The sequence below is a fragment of the Seriola lalandi genome, unplaced genomic scaffold (assembly GCF_002814215.2).
Source record: "Seriola lalandi dorsalis isolate HSWRI2012SDOR001 ecotype SW California unplaced genomic scaffold, Sedor1 jcf7180002054975, whole genome shotgun sequence".
Taxonomy (NCBI): Eukaryota; Metazoa; Chordata; class Actinopteri; order Carangiformes; family Carangidae; genus Seriola; species Seriola lalandi.
The window spans coordinates 271,917-296,420 of record NW_019525525.1 but is presented as its reverse complement, the minus strand read 5'-3'; the positions used below and the strand labels follow the sequence as shown (position 1 = coordinate 296,420).

The 24,504-nt window shown below is 40.3% G+C and overlaps 2 protein-coding genes across 3 annotated transcripts; both read right to left on the bottom strand.

Moving 5' to 3' along the window:
• Nucleotides 1-488: 488 nt before the first annotated feature.
• On the bottom strand, nt 489-15,176 carry nacc1a (nucleus accumbens associated 1, BEN and BTB (POZ) domain containing a). Of its 2 annotated transcripts, none has more exons than XM_023396280.2 (8): nt 14,880-15,176; nt 10,705-10,858; nt 9,742-10,014; nt 8,826-9,444; nt 8,417-8,587; nt 6,827-6,932; nt 6,531-6,628; nt 489-4,971 (listed from the first exon to the last, which is right to left on the bottom strand). In XM_023396280.2, exons 1-8 carry the CDS (start codon nt 15,095-15,097, stop codon nt 4,661-4,663), a joined length of 1,950 nt encoding a protein of 649 aa, XP_023252048.1. In that variant the 5' UTR covers nt 15,098-15,176; the 3' UTR covers nt 489-4,660. The 2 variants fall into 2 exon arrangements, with proteins under 2 accessions (XP_023252048.1, XP_023252049.1); XM_023396281.2 differs by lacking the exon at nt 14,880-15,176 and adding an exon at nt 14,276-14,716.
• A 6,549-nt stretch (nt 15,177-21,725) lies between these two features.
• LOC111646766 (Ig heavy chain C region) lies at nt 21,726-24,345 on the bottom strand. Its single transcript, XM_087171084.1, is given in 9 exon segments — nt 21,726-22,142; nt 22,144-22,243; nt 22,428-22,712; nt 23,007-23,080; nt 23,082-23,208; nt 23,211-23,315; nt 23,545-23,711; nt 23,713-23,848; nt 24,045-24,345. Coding segments are annotated over 9 exon segments (1,332 nt in total). The 5' UTR covers nt 24,331-24,345; the 3' UTR covers nt 21,726-22,090.
• Nucleotides 24,346-24,504: the final 159 nt, after the last annotated feature.

Below are 24,504 nucleotides of genomic sequence, written 5' to 3'. Positions count from 1 at the left end.
ATTGAAGCTGGCCTCATCAGGCAGCTCTTCTTTCAAGAATGTAGTGTACAGTCTGTCAGTATGAAAGCAAAACTGTAGCCAAATGAAGGCCAAAACAACTGTGTGGGATGATATATTCATAAAGCATGAAGATAACCGGTCATACGTGGCAACCTCCAGGTGTGAGTACTGAAGTGTGCATGAAGAGGAACATTCAACAATGAGCATGTATCGTTAAACTTTTTATCAGTGGGTTTATAAAAATGACTTACTTACCGTAAACTATATCAAATCATTTTATATTTCACAAGGTATATATATATATATATTTGAGTATGTGAATAAATCTAAATTAAAGTTGATATTATGAAAAGTACCTCAATGAACATAAGCCAGAAAGGTGCAGTTTTAGAAGTTGGCATGACTGAGTTTTTGATTTAAAAAAAAACAGACACCCAACACACAGCTGTAGCAGTAACATTCAGGTAAAAAAAGGAGTCTGAGAGAAATTGTTACAAATCTTTTATTAAGATATTCATTATTTAATCCATTTTGACATTTTCTCTATGATTTGTATTTATTTATTTTACAGTTGTTAATGTGCAATTACCTTTGATAATGTTGGGTCACAGTTACAGGGCTTTCACAAAGTTATTGGCACTTGGAACACAGAAAGAATAGGATGAGCAGTACAGGAGGTCAACTGGAGCTACAGGGTTACAGAGGGCAAGGCGCAGGGGCAAAGACATGGGCAGACCAATTACTGCAGAGTTTGTGAAGAAGCGCTGTTTGTAGGTAAATATATACCTCATGCTGCGAGTGCACAATAAACAATCTGACCTCTATGTGTGCATCTATATATAATATACAGTATTTATCTATACATGTATATAATCATATTTATATATGTACTGTTTAGTCACAAAAGGTTCCCCATGCCGTGCCACACCTTATCCATTCAAGTGTGTAGGTCTACATGTTTTGTGAAGTGTAAACATATATGCTGAAAGGTACAGAAATTACATTTTGCTTAGAAAGTACAGAAAAAAAATCTGTTTTCAAATGCAATCAAAAGTAAAACACAACCACACTTGCAGACCCATTGCAGATGAAGCATTGTGCAAGTAGGTTGTGAGTGAGGGACTTGTATTGAGTCATAAGAAGTAGAGCTGGCCCTGAAAGCTGAGTAAAAGTAAAACCCCTGACACGTACCGTAACCAATGTTATTTCTAATTCGCTGATTAAACTGATAGGCCTTAAACCAGTGTTGTGAAGCTATGCTCATGAGGTGCAACAGCAGGATATTCTGACTTTGTCAGTGGTACAGTGTGAATATTTCTGTGTTTGGTTGTTGTTTTGGCTGCTGTTTGGTGAGAGCAGACTAATATGGCTTCCTCATAATTAGTGCTGGTTCACTGGTTATATTTCAGCCCTAGTCAGCGGCTCAGAACGGAGCACAAATGATTCAGTAGATAACTGTGCAACATGGTTATGGTTAGAAGCTAATTTAGCCCTTGTTACTTTTTGTTCTACATCCCTTTAAAAGCCTCTTTATGTTTTTCATCTTATTTTCATCTTAATTTTTTTTCCAATTGGAGACTCACTGTCTTTTCTAAGGGTGTCAATGGTAATTATATTCTGGTTTCACCGACACCCTTCTGAGGGACCCATAATAACAATCCTGTAATTATGGAAAAGACATTTGAACAATAATTTGGCTATTTTCATAACTGATCTTATTTCTTTAAGCAGGAACATTGACAGATTTCATAGACATTATGCTAAATGAGATATTAAGAAGTTATATTTCTCACAGATTTCTAATTCATTGATAGAGCGGATGTCTCAAAACTCCCTACATAGTTCTGATTGAACTTGAACACACGTCTCTTGGTCCTTTAACTCCGTATTCAAAGCAATTACCTAAGAATCTGCTATTATAGTGGATTTACTATGAAAAACTAAAGCAAAGTGTTTTCAGTTTTATGAAAATATTCATCTTTAAATGACAGGTTTTCAGTATAGCATCATTTGATATCCCAGCAAATGGTTGATGGTAACTTTAACACAACTGGCAAAGACTAACTTAAATACTGTCATAATCAAAATATGAGTTAAACTTTTGGGCCCTGATATAAAAACCACTTGAAAGCCACCTAAGCAAACTAAACATACAAATTATAATTCAGATTTAACTACCAAAAACCACTGCTTTGCCTCTCTTTGAAACGCATGAATAAACTTGTGGAAGTGAAACATGACACCAGCTGCATGAAGGACAGGAAGCACAACAGTCTTCAGATACTGAGGAGGTAAGTGGGGGAGGGGTGCTCATGTGGCATCTACAGTCAAATGCAAAATTGAGGTTTTGTTGTTATTACCCTTACTGAATACTTACAAGGTACTGCATTGTTGTTCTTTCCATACATCTCCTAGTCAAAGCACCTAAGTAAACTCAGTTTTATCATTTCAAATGATAATGAAAATAGGTTGAGTTATATCTACCATTGTTATAGTTAACCTTTCAATAAGATTGACTCAACTGCCTTGAATAAGAAGCATATATTCCTTCCCGGTTTTTACACTGTACCGGTCTTCAGAAAAATAGAGCCTTTTTAGAAATGCCTTTCTAGAAGGAAAAAGTAATCAGTCGTCTGTGAGAGCATTTCAGGTTGAGAACACATTCCTAAGTCAGACCCTGACCACTTTAACGTATATATCCACCTGCAACAGGAATTATGAATCCCCTGCTCTGACCTCCGTTCTACAAATCAACATGCATTCAAAAAGTTTCTAGCAGACACTAACTTTCACATAAAAAAGTTTTTGACATGTCATAATCAGACACATCAAGCAACAGAAAAGAGGAACACTTGGGATTTAACTTAACAGTCTTCTTGATTATTTACAGTAGGAGTTTGTGCCACTTTAGAAACAAAAAAACACGGGCAGACATGGAAAAAAATGACAAATTCCACCTAAAGGGGTTCGATTGCTACACAACATTTCTCAAAAGGTGCATGAACCACTGGTTCTTCTCATTAAGGTGCAGAAACCTCCACTCTACCTATCATGGAAGGTGCAAAATCATTTCAAACTCCAAAATAAAACTTTCAGCCATTTTGAATTTCCATATTAAAGAGGTGGTGCATTAGATACGTGAATAAACTACATACCAGAGGTCACGCAATACAGACTCTCCTTTACCAAATAACTATGTCTCACACACACATGGATAGTACCATATCAACTTTTTTCTTCAAGCAATATTGCCTCCTCCTTGCCATCACTGCACCCACCAGCCTTCTGCGTAGTGATTTCAATTGAAAGGCACATTCCAATATTTCATAATTATTTCCACTGACATTTGCATTTTCACAAAATGTCAGCAGTTTTTTTTTCTTTTCAATATTTTTAGTACAAAGAAGAGACTGAGTTGTCAGATCAATATAACCTTTATATTTCTACAATACACTTACTGGCTTTCTATAAGTAATCATCAAAACTGTGGGCCAATGTTTTATCGAAGGAGGCAAATGTTGCAGTTTCATAACCTAACAAGAAATGGTTATCATAGACAACAGTCAAGCCAGCTGAATCAGTCTTATTATTCCTTTTAAGCTAGTGAACAGAAGATGAAATGCTTCAAATTTAGCAGTTCAACTGCTCATTCCATCACTCTGCACTGTAAAATAAAGACAAAAATAAACGACTATGGGTCCTATGATAAGACTGCTTGATACTCCTTTTTCTGCAAAAATAGCACTTCTCCTTGTTTGACAAGACCTCTTTCAATAAAACATGAAGATCGAGATTTTAAAACAATCCCTCTCACTTGCTTTGCTCACGCCATTCTAGGCATGGGCACTTGTATAAATATAGTTTGTCTTCTAAAAATATGACCATCTTTGATTACCTGTTGCCCTTCAATTTTCTTTACAATCATCATAGTAAAAAGCTTTTCCCCTTCTCTCTGGATCACTATTCAGTTTATAGACAAACATGCTAAAAATTTAGAAAACAGAAAGATGAGATATATTTCTATAAGACACCGTACAGTGAAACACTGGTGAGATTCTCTGGTCTCAAGAAAGGTGAGGTGGGGTGAAGAATACTTGCAGGGTGATGAGTGGAAGATGCAAGGGGAGGAAGAACACGTAGTGTTAATTAATTTAATAATGTTTCTATTTTAAATTTAGTTCCTTTCCTGAGGCTGGAATACAAGGTGTCAGGCTTGCATAGAGAAAAATGCCACCGACATTTACATTCAATATACTCGCCACCTCTACTCCTAGCCTGTCCATCAGCCATCCTCTTCCTCCTCCTCCGCCTCCTACAGGCTGCACCAGTAACTCCTCCCACCACCCGCATGTCAGGGAATGTATTTAATATGCAAAAGTGGATGAGCTTACACACCTTAAAAAGACAAGGGGAGGCAGAGGGCAGTTAGGATATAACTAACTCTCCCTTTCCTCACTAACTCCATTGTACAGTCATAAAGCAAAAATTTAAGTTTTCACGTCCGGGTTACATCAGGGCAACAACAACCGTTGACCCCAGCAGTGTAGTATAGACAGTCAAATGTGAGAGATCAGCGTGGGCCAAAGAGTGAGGAGGCAAGCAGAACTGGGGAATACTGGCATGTGTGTCACCAAATTTCAACCTTCCCCAGGCACAGTGTTCAAAATAACGGGCCTCCGTCCCCGCCCACACCTGGTAGTGATTCACCTGAAGAGCCACCTGACTCCATGCCAGCACCGCCGGTGGCCTCCAGAGAGGCAGGGTCGAATGCTTGATCCGCTCCGAGGGTGTCGTCCTCCGTCTTGACACCGTCAGGAAGGAAAGCGGAGTAAGCATCGCTCTCAGCCATCAGTAGCTTCAGCTTGGGGATCCAGCTCTTACGGACTACACGCCGGGCGTTGGTGCACATGTCGGCTGCGATGGCATTCATCTCGCTCTCTTTGAAGCTGGTGGCAAAGTTCTGGCAATAAACTGACGTGGGGAAGAAAGACAACACACACAGGTTAGTCTGATTGTACCTTATGTTGTGAGCTACAAAAACTACCATCATAGAGCAGACAGGATCCTAAACAACAACAACGGGGGTTCAGAGGTACCAAAAATCATGAGAAGCTGTATGTGTGCCATACAATTTTCTTACCACCTACTACTCCTCGGCCTTTCTAATTCTCAGAGTCTCAACCATCACATGTAGTAGATGCTTTACAAAATATGGATTTATATTCTGTATGTAGGGAATGACTACGGCTGTGACTTTGCGTACATGTGAATAAAGAGAAGTGTTTTGTGTCTATATGTGATTCTGTATGTTTAATGTGTGAATCACTACTTGATGTCCTCATGTCTATAAGTTAAATCACTCCAGTTGAATCTCATTTCATATTAATTGTCTGCTGTAATGAAACTGGCTCATGATCTTTGATAAACACATGCAAAATTAATTATCAAGCTGCATCTCATATGTCAGTTTTTGATGCTTATCAGCAATGATGCAACTCAACTATATGAGGTGGGTTTTACAACCTCAGCCTAGGTGGTGTGACCCCAACAAAGCACTGACTGTTGTGTTGATTGTTTTCTAATGAAAGTCTTCTCGAGGGAAATGTTACGCTTTTAATGTTCACCACTGAAACATGCATTACTTCATAAGTAATGTGAGGCACGTCACTTTCTCATTCTGTGCTTTTTTAAATGTTATTTTTTCCACTGGGGTGCAGCTTCACCTGCTTGTAAGGTGCGTGGAGAACTAAAGCAGTCTTAAGTATCAAAGCTCCTCTTCTTCACACTGTGACACCTTATGTTGTGAGCTTGCTTGCAGTACTGATACTGCAAGAGTTTACCCAGAGGGAGGAAACAACTAATCTGCCAGAAATTCAGCAAGTATATTTCCCAAAATGTCAAACTTTTGCTTTAATATAAGCAAATGCAACACACTCCCTGAGGTAGGTTTAAGAAGACAAATTTAAAAGAATATGCAGTGGTTGCAGGACTCCTGTAGATCCTACAGACCCTCCTACTGAAATGTAGTTGTAATTGTAAATGAAGCAGCTCAGAGACGGATCTCCATCTGCTTGAATTATTTCATTTATGAGCTTTCTCTTTTTTGTACACATCTGAATACACATTCACCCAGTTATATATACAGCAAATAACACAGTAGTTTCTTTAGAGTCTGTCTCCTGGTGAATGTTGCTCTCTTGTGGTCACTGGGAGTTATTACATTTAGAACAACACCTAATCCTAAAGATAAAGGTGTAGTAGGCACTGGATAATCTGCCATTTGCATCTTGATCCAAAACTACCCAAAAAAAACTGGCACATTTGACTGTTACATGGTTGACAGTTAGGAGCCAATCATTAAAATCAGCATCAATGTGCTTTACAATATGCACAATGTATTTATGTACAACATGGACACACATACAGTACATTCCCCTCTAACTGTACCCAACATCACAGGCAAATGTTAGAATTGTTTGCATGCTTGTGGGCAAACACCCACAGACAAAAAAAAAAACATGTACGCTCACATTTGACCGCATGCAGCACTCTGTTGTCCAGGGGCTTGCGGCTCGGGTCATTGGTGGACGAGCGAATGCCTGTTCCACAGCTGTTGGCCAGAGTATTCCTGATACATCAAAATAAGAATGAATAGCATACAACACAGAACAGAGGAAAACAAGAATAGTTGTTTTATCCCTCCCATGCCTGCAGATATAAAAAAACAACAACTTTAATTTCTATATTAAAACTAAGCTTTTCTTAACTTCACATGAAACGCTCGCAGAAATAGACCCAGTCACACAGTCAGGAAGACGAAACAAACCTGTCAAAGAAGGCGGCCAGCAGCCTCCTCAGCAGCACTTTGTGTCTGGTCCCTGCGCTCACATGACAGTTCATTAGCTGGGCTCGCGATATATACACAGAAGTACCTGCAAAGAATATTAACAAGCAAATGAACCACCAAACATAATCAAAACTTATCACAACTCGCGACTCATTTATTGTCCTATGACATTTTTAACCTGTCAGGTTTTGTGGGTTATGTACGGTAGGGTTGGGCGAAATGGCAAAAATATCATATCACGATTTTTTTAAAATAAAATCATGATTTCGATTTTATCACGATCTTAAATTGGAAAAAGAAAAACATACAATTTAGACCAAAGAACCTTTCTTAACAGATTTTATTTCAAATAGTCGCAGTTTTGCCCTCCATGTGCAAACAACGTAAAGTTTAAGGTAAACAACAACAACATTCTAATAAAGTGCACTCTTGCAAAAGTAGTAACAGAAAGTAAAGTCGTGTTACAACCGGACGTGCGAACGGTTTCTGTGCAAACTTTGCAAATTACATTTGCTTGCGCTTGATCAGTTGCGGAAAATCCAAACCAATTCCATATAATGGAGGTGGAATTTCTTTTAGCAACCAACTCCGTTTGGCTTTCAGCCATCGCTCTCCATGAGCTACCGCTACACACACACAAACAAGGAGGCGGGTAGGAAAGCGCGTCACTGCCCGTAATTCGCTATGATTGGTCGTTCAGGTTGACGACGTCAATACGTCTGGTGCGTCGGTGCATCAGCATAGAACTGCAATTTATAGAATGTGCCCTAGACGATCCCACGATCTCTGCAGTTTGAAAGATCGTCTTCACGTTGTAATCCTTCACGATCTAATATCGTCATATCGCCCACCCCTAATGTACGGTAATGAAAAAGTCAGGATCTTCACTTCACTTTAATTTACTGGAATGGGGCATTTGTTTATCTAGGGACAACTCTGATTCATATCAAAGATTGTGCTTAAGTTACACATAGACAGAGTTTTGAGTTTGTTTTTGTTTTTTTTTTATTTTTGTTTTTTTTATTTAATGTTTTTTATTGTTCTATCTTGAATTTGCATCTATGTCACAGGTAAGAAAAAATTGTCTTTCCTTTTCTGCATTTCTGCCTTTTTTATGACTACCTCTCTCTGTCACATGCATACAGTTTATTGAAAGGTATGTAATCCAGCCAGTAAGGTAACACAGACATTGTCACAGGATGTCCTTTACATAAACACAGAGTCACATGTGCAATACAGCTGCGTAAGCTGCATGCCAATGCCAAGCCCAGTCATTTGAGGACAGCTTCCTCTAGATATCTGTATACATATCATTGCCATTTGCCTTGTCCCTTTTAGATTCCTTGAATCAAGTAACATTGGTATATTGCTATATGTTCAGCTGTACCGTTCCATAATATAAATCATCCATACAGTGGGGTCCAAGTGGCCTCAGACTTCTGGAGCATATCTTGGAAAAAACACTGGATAAACACTGAAAAACAATTCTGTGCATTTAACCACCCCACCTAAAACTCAACTCACTCTTTGAGCACACACACACACACACACACATACACACACACATACCTGAGACTAACTCTAGTTTCTCAGCAGGGTCTCCTTCCTCGTACAGTTTGGGATGACAGCGGTTGCCTATCTGAGCGATGAGTTCTGCAGGGAGACACGTAAGATCTCTGCCTCGCATCCGACCCCGTGTCTCTGTGTGGTCTGGTAAAGCCTCAACACGCTCGCCAGCAGCTGGAGAGACACAATACTGCAAAATTAGAATAAAACCACATCATATTTAGACACAGAGAAAATACTTTGTGCTTATGAGCCCACAGTGCAATAGCTGGTCAAACCAAAAATGTGTCAGGGTATTAAGTCAATAAAAAATATCAACAGAGAAGATGCAAAATATCTTTCACATTCAGGTGAGTAAGGTTGAGTGTACACATAATAAAATTTACATGTATTATTATCTGCTGTCCATTACCTGCAGCTCCCATGTTGAGCATGCTGTACATGGTATACATGTTGCAGATTTGTCTGTACTGTTCTTCAGCACATTCATCTGTCCCCTCTTCCTCTTCTTCATCATCATGGTAGCTGATGGGCGAGTCACTAGCGTAGGTACTCAGAGTGCCTGGGCTTGCGCCCTCTGACATGCCGAGTCCTGCTGCAGAGCTCCCGTTGGTGCTGGCACTGCCACTGGCCACCATGCCTGCCAGGCTGGTTGTGGTGGCACCCATACCCATGGCCAGTCCAAGGGCTCCGGGGCTCTGGATGGCACTGCCCCGCACAGCCTCCTGGGAATAACGGGCTGCCTTCCTGGCCCCACCCCCTCCCCCTGAGCCTACTCCACCTCCATCTCGGGTGCTGCCTCCCTCCCACAGCCGTTTGGCTACAGGAGTGCAGACCACTGAATAAGGAGCGGCTGCTTCTGGTTGGCTAGCTGGCTGCTCTGTCTTTACTCGCGATACCAGAGGGAGCGGCGTCAGGCAGGAGGCAGGTCGGGCTGCACCGTTATTGGTCTGTGTTACAGGGCTCTGGGGCTCAGAAGGTGGGGCCTCCTCTGCATGAAGGCCCTGGGAGTCACAGCTGGGGGAGGAGACCTAGCAATGACAGCATACATGTATGTCAGCGTTCATGACCACATTGATGAACCAGTAGATATGTTCTCAACTCCCAATCCCAAACAAATTCCAATTAACCCCAGCAGCAATTGTTGTAAAACAGTTTCACTTTGGTTTGACCTGGTTTGCCATCACCTCTATACATTGGCATCTGCATTTGGTTTGTTTAGGTGTATTTATTGCACTCAAAGCACTGAAAACTTAAATGTGGAAAACTTAAAAGCCTGTCTCAGTTACTTGCTTTGACAATTTTCTACTGAAAACCAGCAGCTTTACCTTGAGGAAGAATTCTGTGCCCTTTTCCATGATCTGTTGGATCTGTAGGAAGCCGGCAGTATACATTAGGAGAAACTGGTCCCCCACCGTCATGCTGAGGCGGCCTGTGTAGCAGAAAGCCAAAATCTGCTGGAAGCTCTGAGGCTGCACTGCCGGCGGGAGCTCCACTATGGTTGGGCTGGTCTCATTGCTGCTACCACCTCCACAATTGCTGCTGCTGCTGAAGAGGTCCCGGAAATAAGAACTGCTTGCAGCCAGAACAGCTCGATGAGCCTAAGACAAAAGAAGATACATAAGGTGTGGGTATGAGTATTTATTTGAGTAACTGTGATTTAGAATGTGTTTATATATATACTGTATATAATAATAGATCAAAACCAGTAAAAACACTGAATTGAGCTGTTTCACTTAAAAAGTCATCCCTGGGGGGCTGCAAGTACAGCTGCCGCTAATATTTGCTTAGCTTGTTTCTATGATAACTTATGATCCAGATGTTCAGGAGGTTTTTACCGGGAGCATGAAAAGAAATCTTTAAACCAAAAGCTTCACAGAAGAGGGAAATTACAGAGGTCCGGTGTATACATTTTGTAATTCAATATAAAGACTACAACAAGTTATTCAAATAATCATCCAACATTCAGCTACAGAAAACAAATTCCTCAATATCACCTTTTGTACACAGATGAAAACCTGTACACTGTGAAAGTCTATCAACATTAGAGACTGGATCATGTTACAAGTTACAAAAGTTACAACTGGCCAACTACTTTCAAACTGTCGCACTGAGCGCAGCACTTGCTTTGAAGTGTATATTTGTCTTCAATCCTCCATACAACATGAGTGCCATGGAGCCTTGAGCCTAATTGTTTACCCCCTAGCGTTAACTACTCCAAATTTAACCCTGACTCTCAATTTAAGTGTAATTTCCATTATGAAAACAATAACTTGATGTTGCATCCGTACCTTGAAGGCATGGCCCTTGACCACCACGGAGACATCGCAGTAGAGGCCCTGTAGCCGCTGCTCATTCAGACACTCTAAAACGTTGTTGCCAAAGTTTGGGATCGCCATCTGGAGGGTCTGGGCCATGGTGCGCCTACGCACACCACCAAAGGGTCTTGTTGGGAAAGAGAGAGAGACAGAAAGAAAGAAATGTACAGCATGAGAGAAGAAGAAAGAAATTACACTGTCACATAAGTGACAAAGTTATACCCCATACACATGTTGATCCACACTGGTTATTAAACATGGGTTCAACTTCACTTGGAAGTATTGAGTTGTTGCTATTTGCACAATGGGTGATCAAATGTAGTGTCATACATATTACTCCAACACAGGGTTTTAATTGTAGTGTTAAAAACACTGTATTTTTCTTATTCTTGTGCAATCACATAGCAATGGAGTACTGACTGTGAGATGATGCATATGACAACTGCAGAATAACTCATACAATGACTCATCTATTAGTCTCTATTCACCCTTTCATACTAAGGTTACACTTCTTTATCACTGGTCATAGGAAGGGTCATGGTCCCAGGTGGCATAACTTGGGCAGACCCATTCACAACAATCACAAAAACCGTTTCATCCTGTGCTGATTCTCTGGTGGAGGAGGGCATCAGCAGGAAATGTGAGGCGGAGGTGTAACGTAACAAGGGTATGTTAAAAAACATAAACCTCAAGGAGAACAGACCTACAACAAAACAGGTGAGGAATGTCAGACCCCTACATTAATGGACACAATAAAATGGCTGGCAGTCTTTCACTGGTACAGAATAATTCCAAACATACACTAAACCTAATGCAAGTCTATTTTTCGTTACTGCTAGGCCAAATTATTCATGATGAAATGCCTCTTTTCTAGAGAAAAGTAGTCACGAATAAGAATTATATCTCTTGGCATATCCATTTGACATAGGCCACAAACATTTCTTCACATAGTCCTACTGGGAGTTTTGGCAGGCTCATGGGACGTAGATATTTGAAACAAAGTTCTGCTGAAGCCTCCGTGGATATTGTACATTGCATTAGGCCTATACATCACTTCATCCTTGCAATAGTGTTGTTATTGCCAGGAGCAGTCTCAGTAAAAGCCTTTTTATTTTCTGTCTTCTATGAGCTATAAAATCCTGTGTCCTTAGATAACTGGGTCATGTTCTGTTATTCTATGTGCACAAGTGTGTGTGGCCTCCACAAACACCACATAGCATGTTTCCATTCACTTCTCTAAACAGTCGAAGGCAAACATACCCCCTTGGCCTGCACCCTCTCAAAGATTCCTATATTATGCCTCTCAATATTGAATTAAAGTTCCCTCTGCTGTGGATATGAACACTGTGTGCAGGCTATGTTTCTGCTTAATACTGTAAGATAGCTTCATATTCTGTGACAGGATATGTCACTGACAGTGCAGGAATTATACCAGATAGTTTCTGGTATTTGTATTTATTCTTCAGAAAACATGAAGAAGAATCCACTTCTCAGTACTGGGATTCACATGTTAAAGCATATATGCCCTCTGTACCCTCAACTACTGTATTACTCCAACAATGTCAGCTAAGAATACAACAGATGCACTGATAAGCCCATGTGGCATTGACCATAAAACTTTACTTGAAACAGAAGACCATTCATAAATGTTTTCATATACAGTATATAAATATGTACGCAGATGAGGATATAGGCCTGCTGCACTGCACATAAGTGTGCATGCATACCCAAAGCTACTTTTCACACGGATGCTTTACCACTTAAAAGTGTTGCATGAATGCACGCTGCACAAACACACAAATATCAAACAAAGACAATCCCTGATACCATGACAACAAATGATTGAAGCCCACCCTGTGAGAGGCATACAACCAACTTTGGTGTGACTGACTGATGAGGGCTGGAGTGAGCCGCCCCATCATATCCAAAGCCTTTCATTTGGGACCTAGCCAAGCTCCAGGGTAAAGAGAAATGCTCTCTTTGTCTCTGTCTCACTCAAGCTCCCTCTCCCTCATACTAAAACACAGATGCGCACACACAAACTCAAACAAACCCACAAAAGGCACACTGAGTCACACACAGACATTAGACAATACTGCTTGTTTACAGTTTGGCGAGCTGCAGTAAGCACACATGCGTGCACATAAAGACACACAAACGCAGGGCTGAGAGCAGGGTGTGTTTGCACAGTTTGCCCTGACAGTGAGAGAGAATGTGACTGTGTGTGTGTGTGTGTGTGTGTGTGCATGTGTGTCTTTATGCAACAAGGAGGGGCAGTGGGGCCTGCAGAGATGAGAGGGATCATCTCATGTCCTTATTCCATTAAACATATAGAGTTCAGCAATGTGAACAAATGAAATTCATCCACACTCACCCTGTGGCTTAGATCGCATACCAACCAGCCTGGAGAGGAAAGTAGGTCAAACATACTCACAACATACTTAAGACCTCAGACTTTTGATAGTAAGCCTTAAGAATTTTTTGCCTGCATTCAAAGGGCTTATGTTATGATGGGATAGCTATGAACACATTTCTGAACTTATACTGTGTAACTACTTTCCAGTTTATCCAGTTCTATGATTGAAAACAGCTTGGGCTTTTACATTCAAATTCAAATAAGCTTTATTGGCATGACAGATCAGAAACCTATAGTGCCAAAGCAGTGCAGAAAATTCTGAACAATGACAGATGATTCACAATAAATATACAACACTATGCAAAAATCAACAATCATATCATAGACAATACAATTAAAGGCATTAAAAGAACAATTACATTCATTGCTATGTGGATGATAACTGTGGAGTCATTGGTGCAGCTGGCACACAATGCATTCCCTCTATAGGCATTTCCTGGTTCTCATGTGCCCATGCCTGCATGTCTGTGCTGCTCCTATCAGTTCAAGACATATATACAGGCCTGATTCGTTATTACTCTTGTATAATAGTGAGACTCTGGTCATCAAAGCAGCACAGACAAGCTTCAAAACTTCTTAACTCCACATAACTGAAGCTTTACTCGCACATACTTAATAAGTATTCTCGAGTATAGCATGCCTCTGTTTAAACGGGATAGGAGTCGGGATAATAAGGAAGAGATATGGAGCTCTTCAACACACCGGGGTGACCGCGCCGTGTGCCAGTCTACCCGCCGGGAGTGCTCTACTGTCTGCTGGCACCGAAGCCGGGAGGCGACAGGAGGGGGGCGATACAGGATGGCAGCAAACCCCGGTGATACCCGAGAGAGGGTGACGGTGTGTTACTGTTTACGTCCAGTCAAATGACATTCAAGTATATTCATCTAAACTATCTTCAGTAGACTAATTCACTCCCCCTCTCCCTTGTGGCTGACAGCGCTGAAATGTTTCATGCCCTCTCCCACCCGCGACAGGCCTATAGAGGTGGCTAATGGCTAAGCTAACACTACTGTTAAATATTTTGGATTCGCCCCGGCGCACCATCCACCTCATGCACACTCAGCCCAGCTGCACAATGTCAAGCATTTCCGCGATAGTCCACACTCAAAAGATAAACAAGACACTTACTGCCTAAGCGGACGAGGTAGCTGTGCTGCGACGCCGGTTGTCAAGCCCGAATGTCGCTTATTTAAATATTTTGGTGATGGGGGAAATCGCTCCCCCTGCCATTCTCCATTCTACCGACATCAACAGGTCATCCCAGGACACGCAGCAGCTGAGGGCGAGCCAGACGGAACCAGTGCGGCACGGAGCGGGGGGTGGGAGCACAACAAGGCACAATTCTTTACAACCGGCGCTCGCAAGGGCTGCCGTGCCAAAAAAAACCCCGACTGCCATCTCATTTTCACATATTTGTGAGAAGAGCCACATGAAGTTAACCATTTAACTACAAACACCGCACTCCACGCTGGTATTAGGTCAGATTTCAGTTTTCAATAGGTTGTAATCGGATAAAGTTTAGGACTGTGCCAACCTGAATCCCCTAAGTCGCATACTTATCCAAAACTTTTGCTGTCCCATAGCATGTCTGCTGGACGGTCCATCATCAACCTAAATCCAGAGCACTGACTATGAACACCGGCAAAGACCCCCGCCCCCCTGCCGCCGTCGCCGGTGAATCCTCAAACGACCCCGGCAGGACACCTCACATAACGGCAGATAAGACACTCACCCCCTCGCTGGGAAGTTGATGCAGAGCGTTGGTTCAAAGGAGGAGACGCAGCACTCTCTCTCCCCGCTTTTCCTTGCTCCAGGCAGCCATTCAGTGTGAGCGAAACGCCGATAGCAGAGCCATCGAGGGCGGTACAGTATCCCAGGGGATTGCGGAACACAGAGCCACTGATCGCACAGAGCAGGAGAGGAGGAAGACAGGCATGACGCGCTCGTCATTCAATCGCATGATCGTTTCGAGCGCAGCCTCAATTTGGGGAGACCTATCCCACGGCGTGGACTGTTTGCGCATTGGCACAGCAACAGCAGCAGCCTGCAAGGAGAAACCGTCTCTCACTCACTCTCGCTCTCCCTGGGTCTCTGTCTCGCGCTCTCTCTCTGCATATGAGTGATAGAATTGGGAAAAGTAGTCCGCGTGTGTTTGTGTGTACTTTTAACTTGAGTGAACTCGGCGTGCGCATATAAAGTAGGATAAAGGATAAAACCGCGCCTTTGCTGGATGTAAACACGTGAAATAATGTGTGCAAAATACAAGGTGGTATCACACACACACACACACACACGCGCGTGCACACACACACACACACACACACACACACACACACACACACACACACACACACACACACTGCTCTGTAGGTCAAACCAATTTGGACCAGTGTATTCAACAGCAGTCTAGCGGTAATATACATTCTTTGCATCTATAGGCCTACTTAAATGCATTTATTCATGTGATACTGGAGGCACAGCAGCTATTCTATGACCATACATATTTCTTATACCAACAATACACATACAAACAGAAACTTCACCTCTGGAGTTATGGGTTTATGAATAAATTTCTTCAAAATAGTATGCCATCATGCATGGCAGAAATGACTGAATATGTAGGCCAATAATAGACCAACAATAACCTTTGACTTTCGCGGAACAGCAGGAAACAGAAACCACACCTTGGTTATACTGTACAATGTTGTTGGAAAAATCTCTGTCACTTGAAACTGCTGCCGTTGTGCTTGTTTGCATTTTTGTCATGCACATCACTGGTAATTTATTGTGCTCATGCCAGAGACAAGCATCTCACCCAGCACGTTTAATGGGGTGTGACTGTTTAAGCAAAAGTTGGGAGTAAATCTTTAATGACTGGATTATTGTTATTTTGTCCTGTTTATAATATTAGAAGATATGAAGTGAAGTGAAGTCTGTTATATCCATTATGTATATTCAATTATCCAAGACAGAAAGAGGTCAGAAATGAACAACTTGAACAACTACCAGGACAATTCACAGAATCCATGGTGATTCTATTGAGGATATGGGGCCATTTTCTGATGTATAGGTATAAGTGCCCCATTAAAAACTCTGCTAATTTTGACATTCATATCTCAAAATGGAATTAAACCACCCATGCAGTAACCTAAGTGTCATTTCATTTGTGTTTTAATCAGAGAAAACAATATGATTTAGGGGTTTATTTCCATTTACCCAATCTGTGTAATCTAGAAAATGAGTGAGTGCTCCCACAATTTTGACATTTAGTAGCTATTGAACTCAGTGATGTCATAAGCCCAGGAACACACTGGATGCCTTGTGTGCGTAGCAGGATGCCTTTTGAATGTATGGCTTTCTGTGTTATCTGTATATGGAATTAAATGTTCTCAGTAAGCAACTATAAATTCCCTGTCAGCTTGTAGAATTCAACTACGCTGATAAAAGCACAATAAGAGCTAAAGCGAGGAAGAAATATTAACTGTGTTTTTTACAACCTTATGTCACAGTGGATTTAAGTAGAACATTTATTTGCTGATCAATTGAAAAGTACTTTGGTGGCAAAGTGAGGACAAATCTCTTCAAAATCATAATAAATAGTTATAAGCATTCATCACTGGGTCACATCAAGTCATCACTTATGGAAACTATTGAAAACGCATTTTTCAAGAAGGCAGTGTGTCCACTCTAACATGTTAACATGTGGCGAAATGCAAACCAAGACGTCCACAACACACACGCAATGCATCCAGTGTGTTCCTGGCCTTTTGACATTACTGAATTCAAATGCTTCAGCGTACTTGCTGCAAATAAATAGTATGATGAACTGTAAAAAAAAAAAAAAAAAAAAAGAAAAGAAAAAAAAAGAAAAAATATTTTTCCGGACCTCACCGATCATGAAGCAACACCAGCCAGTTTGGATTAATTCCAGTTTTATATATATATATATATATATATGTACATATAAAACCACCACAGCACAACACCACAGCAATGTTAGCATTAAGCCAACTAGTGATAGCAACATTTGTCAAACAAATTCATAATATCAGTAACAACATGTAGCTAATGATAGCCCTTTAGCAGCTTGTAGGACTCTCCACCTCAGAAAAGTCAGACCAGTATTGTCCCTGTCCACAGTCGGATAGGGAAAGAAATTCAGCCTCGGATTTATCCGCTGGAAACTGCCCTGCACAAATGACAGGCACACATAGATTGCCAGTTAAGACACTGAGGGAGCTGGTAAAAATGTAAAAAATGTAATGGATTTTTGAGAGTTCACCACCAGCATTTGAGCTGGTAGTTCCCACAGCCAGTCCACCTGTGCTCTAGTTTTATATCTTTCTTTGTTGGAGCCCAAAAACGTGGTTTCTCCTGTGGAGGAAATTCTGGAAGGTCGCTTTCACTGTACTGTACTGTGCCATCTTGCCTATGGACGGCCCCTTTGAGTTTATAAAAGGGGGGAGGGCCAATGGTTCCAGAGGGAGGGACTCACATGCACTAACATGAACACGCTGCGAGACCAGCTACCAAAACAATGAACAGAGAAGTTCAGATTACAAAGCACATAGAGGGGGGGTGACTATTTTTTCTGCTCAGGACACCATTACTCCACTATATCTTTACATAGAAAATAGTTATTTGCTGCCATATTATAGTTTAAAATCTTGTATGTTAATTTTAATAACAATTTCAGGTATAACATAATATAAATTTTAAATACAGCTGTTGTTTCACAGTCCTCTTCTCTCTCTTGACTAGTCTTCATCTGCCTTACACAATGATGATTCTACCAGCTCATGGATAATATTAACTTTGGAACTGTATTTCATTTTAAGCTTTATAGAAGTTTATTTGACCTATACCTTAAAAACATCAGAATATGCTGAAATGGTCATTGAACAATATCTGAACAATAGATTTAGACAATATAGTTGTGGTATTCTCTACTATAAATTTACACGAAAATTATATTGCTGATTTGTGATTTTGCTATTTTGCTATTTGGCCCGCATGAAAACTATGGGGGAGCCTAGTGGAACTGGATGTGTAGATAGCTGTGTTAATCCTCTGGGTTTGCACGAGGACACTTCACTGTATTTTGCTGAGCATGTGAAGGCATCAAGTTTCTTTGGTTGGTTGCAATTGTAAAACTTTGAAGTTGAAATGGCTGAATGTGGGATATTTATCTGTCCAAGGAGGGGTTGGAGGAGTGCAAAGAAGAGCAGTTGCTTAAAATTGCGGAACATTACTCAGTGGCTGAGGGGGAAAAGCGTCTCAAATAAAATATCCAGTTGCTTCAAACATACCTATCCAGATGCAAGTACTGACTTTTGACCAACAAAAAGAGCTTCTCTTGCTGCGATTGAGCATGAAAAAACATAAAGGTAAAGATGATCCATCAGCAGACAGAAAAGGCTAAATCTGATAATGTGTATCTAGGTACAAATCGCAAGGGGTCCAGTGAGGATCAGTGTGGACAAGGACCAAGGTGTGCTGTGCATCCCTTTGATATTAGCAATTTGCGGTTAGTGCCAGAGTGTAATGAACATACAGTACGTAGTCTCATACAACATTCCTGCAGTAAATCTTTGTCATAAAAGGTTATAATGTTCAGTTTTTATTCAAATCGTTTTATACAGTTGTTGATTCAATTGTATGATCATTTTAGAGGATGTAGTGTTTGGAGCTGTATTACATTATACAGAGGTGTTTCTGTTACTTAGCCTACATTCCCTGATATAAATGGGGTGGACAAAATAATAGAAACACCTTGGCGCCATGGGTAGAGTCCTTAGGTAGTAGTAGCTTTATGTTGGCATATTGGCATTAATGGAGGTGGGTTTAAAATCAAATACATTATATGCTTATGTATAATTAGATCCTATGACTTAAGTTTTAGTGTTCTGTTGAGAAAGTCCATGAAAATGTCACTAATGAATTATTTTGTATGATGGAACAGCAGCAGATCAGAGAAGTAGAGAAGGCTGATGAGGAAACGGGTGCATCTTCAGGGTTTTAGGTGAGGTTCTAAAATGATAGTGTGATTAAATATACAATATTATGGATTAATTGTAAATGACTAACTATATTTAATGAAACCATAGTCAACTTATTCTGATGATAACTTGTAAGTTATTATAACGCATGATAATTTCCTAGTTTTAGTTTAGTTTTAGTCTTTAATCTGATACTGCATAATCTTATTTAAATATAAATACATTTCTGAATATAAATTCAGATCTTATATGTAAATAAACCATTTGGTTGACAGCAACCGTTTTCTTTGTTTTGGAGGGGTTGCGGGGTTGTTGCGCCCCTACCAATTTTTAAATCAAACTTAAGCCCTTGCTCTATAATAATTCCAGTGTTTATTGGAAATTTATTCCCGATCAGGTGTGGGCTAGTGGAAAAAACCTACAACCGTCATGAATTATGTTCATTATTTAGACAGATTGTTATTTATTTAGCTTAGCTTTCCTTGAATTGTTTGCTGCAGCCAGCACGTTTGTTCAAAATGTGCAACCTTAACTTTGAAGACAAGCTGTCTCTGTTTCCGGCTCTTGGCTTCCTTGTTCATCTTTCATTGTACAAGTTGTAAAAGGGAACAAAAAGCAAACGCTAAGAATGAGCTCACAAACATCAACTTACACTTTCGTTTAGCACAAGTAGGACAATGAAATTAGACAATACCCCCTAAGATGGCATATTTCATTATACAATGTGAACAACTGTAGAAGAATTATACTTTATGTTATGTTCTGTTACTTTATGTTATATTTACCATCTTTTGAGACAAACCATGTAAGTGATGCTTATAATATACAGTACATGTGACAGAACAACGCTTGGCTTTTCCTTTACATAGTTGTATATTTGGGTCAACTTCTCAAACATTTCCTCAGAGAGCTTTGTTATGTCTTTGAGGTCACTTGCTAAAGCAATGTCTGTGTTTTATGTCACAGACTTCTAGAGGTGTGTTGTCATAAATGATGGGAGGTTTTACAGCACAAACAGACCATCAGTGTACTGCTACATCTAATGGCATAGCGTGGTTGCTATGATTGGACTTTTGTTTCGGCTTTCTTGTCACTATGGTGTTTTAAGGCTTGCTATGCCTGGATTTACTGTAGCTTGTCCTGCCTTTGTCTTTGGAGGCTGAAAGTGCTGAGAACAGGATATCTGTGATGCAGTTTACACCAATGCATTTTAGAAAGTATCTGTACATGACTCCAGATTAGACTCACGCTTCTCAGAAATGTAAGACAGTTAATTCCTCGCTTGAATCGATTGCTTGTCTCAGTGGTGCCTACTGTAGACCATACAGTGCAATTACATGCACTATGTGTGTGTATGTGTGACTGTGTGTGTAAGCTCTGAAGATGGCATGAAGATTCATCATCTTCAGTAATAACGTTGATAATACTGTAATGATCATTAGAATGACAACATTAATTCATTGATGATTGTTCATCTTTTTCTCTTCCCATATTTTGTTTTGGTATCTTCAAAACTGATTTGGTTTAAAAGGAAATGTTCCAAAAAGGTGTGAATGCTCAACAGACGGCTTCTCTCTTGATAAGTAAGTTAAGATAACATTAATCTTTCCGTATGATTAAATAATTTTTTATTTCCCAGTTGAAGCTGACTGAGCATGTATGCTCTTTCAAAACTGCTCTGCTTCACAATAAATTCAACACTGGGAGCTGTTCAGTACAACCACAGACCTCTACTGTTGGCCACTGGACAGTTTGTGGTTCATTGCCTTGCTCAGTGGTACCTCAACAGTAGTTGTTGATAAGGGGATAGTTCTCCTGTATGTGTGAAGATGTTTGTTTGTTGCTTGTCCCTGGTTTATATGGACCCAATAAAGGAGTCGAACAAGGACCTAGAAGGAGGGGGCATGGTATAAGAGAATGGGAGGGTATGGGGGTATTAGACAGGAAGACGCTCTCAGGCAGCCTGCTGGGCATGGTGCCCTGCTTCCCTGTTGCTGGCCCCTTGGTACTGAGACTGGCAGCAGCATGCTGTGACTCCATCCCAGCAACAGCGTCACATATTTGGGCTGGCTGCCATGGGATCCCCAGCCAATCAGGGCACACACAGTGCCAGATTACCCAGAGGTAGCCAATGGTAAATCTGGATGTGCTTAGTGTCAACCCTCCCAGATGTGAATTCCTTTAAAACCACAAGGTACACAAATGCAGACCCAAACATGCAGGTCTAACTCAAAGTTACTCAAATGTGTACACACATTTAGTGACACTGTTTGTGTATGTGTATGAATGGAAAGGAGAAAAGACTTAAAAGCTATCTGTGTGTTTTTCAGTGAATGTATCTCTGTATCATACCATTTAGTAGGTTCAGGTCAGACTTGTCAGCATCTTTAAATTGCTACATGACCAGTGTTTCACATAGAGGTGGTCAATCACTGCTGCTGCATATGAAGCTTTGTCTCACTCTTGTGGACAGTCTGAGTAATACAGGTGTGGTACTGTGACATGGTACAGTATAATGTTTTATATCAATGTGTCATCATTTGATGTATTGTAATGAATGAGGCAAATTGTGACAAACATTGTTTTCCATCTTTGAATCTTTACTTTTACTAAATGCAAGAACGAGTGCAGTCTTTGAATTTCTGTCGACTATATTAGAATATGAGTCTGAAAATCAGAATTTGAAGCTTCATTTATTTTGTCTTCTTTTCCTCTTACGCATTTGCGTTACATACATTCCACAGCAAATACACTGAAGCATCAAAAGAAATGAGCATAGAATAAACCACCTCCATAAAATTCCATGATAACAAAGGTATAAAAAAAGAAAAGAAAATGAAAAAGACATTTTAGAAAAAAAAGGAATCTAAAACTAATCAGGTCATATGTCATCCAAAGTTCTCATATGAATCATGAAATAGGATCTGTCCTGTGATCATCATCATTAAGTCTTAATTATTGTAGTCAAGTCACTATAGATGAAAGAGATGAGAAAAGAGAAGGAAAGTGAAGGCTATATACCAGCTTTCCACACCCATGTTTTCATTCAAATCTGCATGCATGATGTCATCAAAGAAGTCACAGTGCTCCAATATGCCTGTGAAAGAATTGAGATTTGTTAATGAACTATTACATTGACTTTGTTATCATGGAAGGACTATGAGGAGATTTTAATAAGATAATCTATGCAGTTACCAAACTGAGTCAATGTATGAAATAAGTTGCAACCTGACATGAAATCTTTAAAGTGTAAGAAGACGGATCAGTGGATGAACTTGTACCTGGTTTAGATATATTCAGGGATAGGGTGGTGTTTACATGCATCACCCTGCAGGTAATTACTTTCCCTCGTAACCAGTTGCCCTGGGACAGACGAAGGTAGCTTTGGATACTGAACTTTCCGTTCTGGCCTCTGTGGGGCTCACTAGTGTTGTAGTCCAACGATTCCTTTGGTCCATCATACCAAGTGATATTAATGGTTGCAGGGCTGAAGCCAAAGACCAGGCATACAAGTTCATTTGTGCCCTGGAGCAAGGTGGCTGAAGGTGTGCTGTGGGTCACTGTGGCTGGGGAGGAAAGTCATAAGAGTTTTTTTTTTGTCATGATGAAGGTCATGGAGCAAGAAAAATCTGGGAGCATGTACAAGTTATGTTAGACAGTTTCTTCTTGGAAATTGAAGGAAAATAATACAAATTTTGAAGTCACTTTAAGTGAATACGTGCAAAGGTTTTAAAGGTGATATGCTTCTTTTCTTCTTAATCTTTGTGCCTACACGACTGCTATTTCGCAACATTGAGACCAAATAAGAATGAACAACACCAGCCAACTGCAATTGTATTAAATGATAGTTCTCAACTCACCAAACACATTATTTATATAGCTTTCAAAAAGCCTTTCAGATGACTCATGTCTCACAGCACAAGAATATGTAGAACTCAGTTTTGGATACGTTTAGTCTGCTGCTCATTGAATAAGTGCTGCTCCCTGGGTATTTCCATGCAGCACTGTTGGTGTAGCGAGTTGGTTGCAGTCTCTGGTCATTCTCTTCCCAGTACACTATGTTTTGGATGGAGAATATCCAGAAACTAGGCAAATGAGTGTGAGGACGTCTGACGTAGAGAGCTCAGAGGGAGTTGGTTGTAATAATTTCACTCTTGGTTGATACAGGTCTTGAGAAACAAAAAGAAAACAATAGTAAATAAGGGGTTTTCTTTTGGCTACTTCGGTATCATCATCACAATCATCATCATCAGAACCAGCTTGAATCATGGAGAATATTTTTTAATTGTGTTTCTGATTTAATTTTGCCCTCTGAAACTTTGTTGAATATCTAGAAATTCAGAAACAGCTATTAACAATGGCAAGAATTAACTTCATGCTTTTTATGTTTTACACTACCTCTGCTTTTGCTTATATGGTGTTTGTAGCTCTGGTTGGAGCACCGCTGCTTTGCTTCACAAGACACTTGTTTATATGCGTGCCAATCCTCTGTTGACATATTGAAGAAGCTCTGCAAAGTCTCTGTGTTGTTACTGTGACTCACTGATGGCTCAATATAGAAATTCAGGAAGTGTGATAGAGAAATCATTAAGATGAGGGCCGACCAGAAGACAGGTGATAGTCACCTGTCCCCTGTTCTGAATCTCCTGGAGTGGTGGTCCCTGAACATATACACCAACTACCTGAGATGATGCTGGAGTTACTGAAAAGAGAACAAAAGAAAAGAAAGAAAAAGAACAATGACATTGAAAACACAACACCTATTAAGTAATGATTATGAGAATTTTTTTTTCCAAATACATAATGGATGATTCAGGAACAGTATGAATGTATTCAATCTATTTATAATTGCTGCATTAATATGATTATGATAATAATATCATATGGTTTAATTTTACCTGAACACAGGCTGATGTTCTTGCTGACATTTGCATTCAGAGAGCTGTCAGACACTTCACAAGTGAAGACCTTCCCGCTTTTCCACTCTTTTTGAGGGATTGGAAGTTTACTGGTCACTGCCACACGTCCATCAGCACTCATGGTGACCTCACTGTTTGAATAAGGTTTTAACAAAGAGTCAGAAAATCATTCATTTTGAGGATTGAAGCCCCATCCAGTGCACAAAAGTCTCTGTGGTCCTGACTCTTCACTGGGGACCAATAGAAGTTCCACAGATGGGTCCATTAAATGTGAGATGAATCAGTGCAACAAAGAATGAAATGAGACATCAAATCAAATGGCATGATGAGAAAAAATGGTAACTCCTCTCACCAAAAATATTGCTTGTTATTTTTAACTTGAAGCTGCTGAAGAAGCCTTGATTGACTTTGCAGGTGAAATTTGTGCCTTTGTTCCAGC

Bases quoted from the DNA above. Each gene is read 5' to 3' on its own strand.
- nacc1a (XM_023396280.2), bottom strand. From the start codon at position 15,097: ATGACGAGCGCGTCATGCCTGTCTTCCTCCTCTCCTGCTCTGTGCGAT. The intron at 10,859-14,879 runs GTGAGTGTCTTA...TTTCCCAACAAG, and splicing joins ATCAACTTCCCAGCGAGGGG to ACCCTTTGGTGGTGTGCGTA. The intron at 8,588-8,825 runs GTAATGGACAGC...GTGTCTCTCCAG, and splicing joins GCTCAACATGGGAGCTGCAG to CTGCTGGCGAGCGTGTTGAG.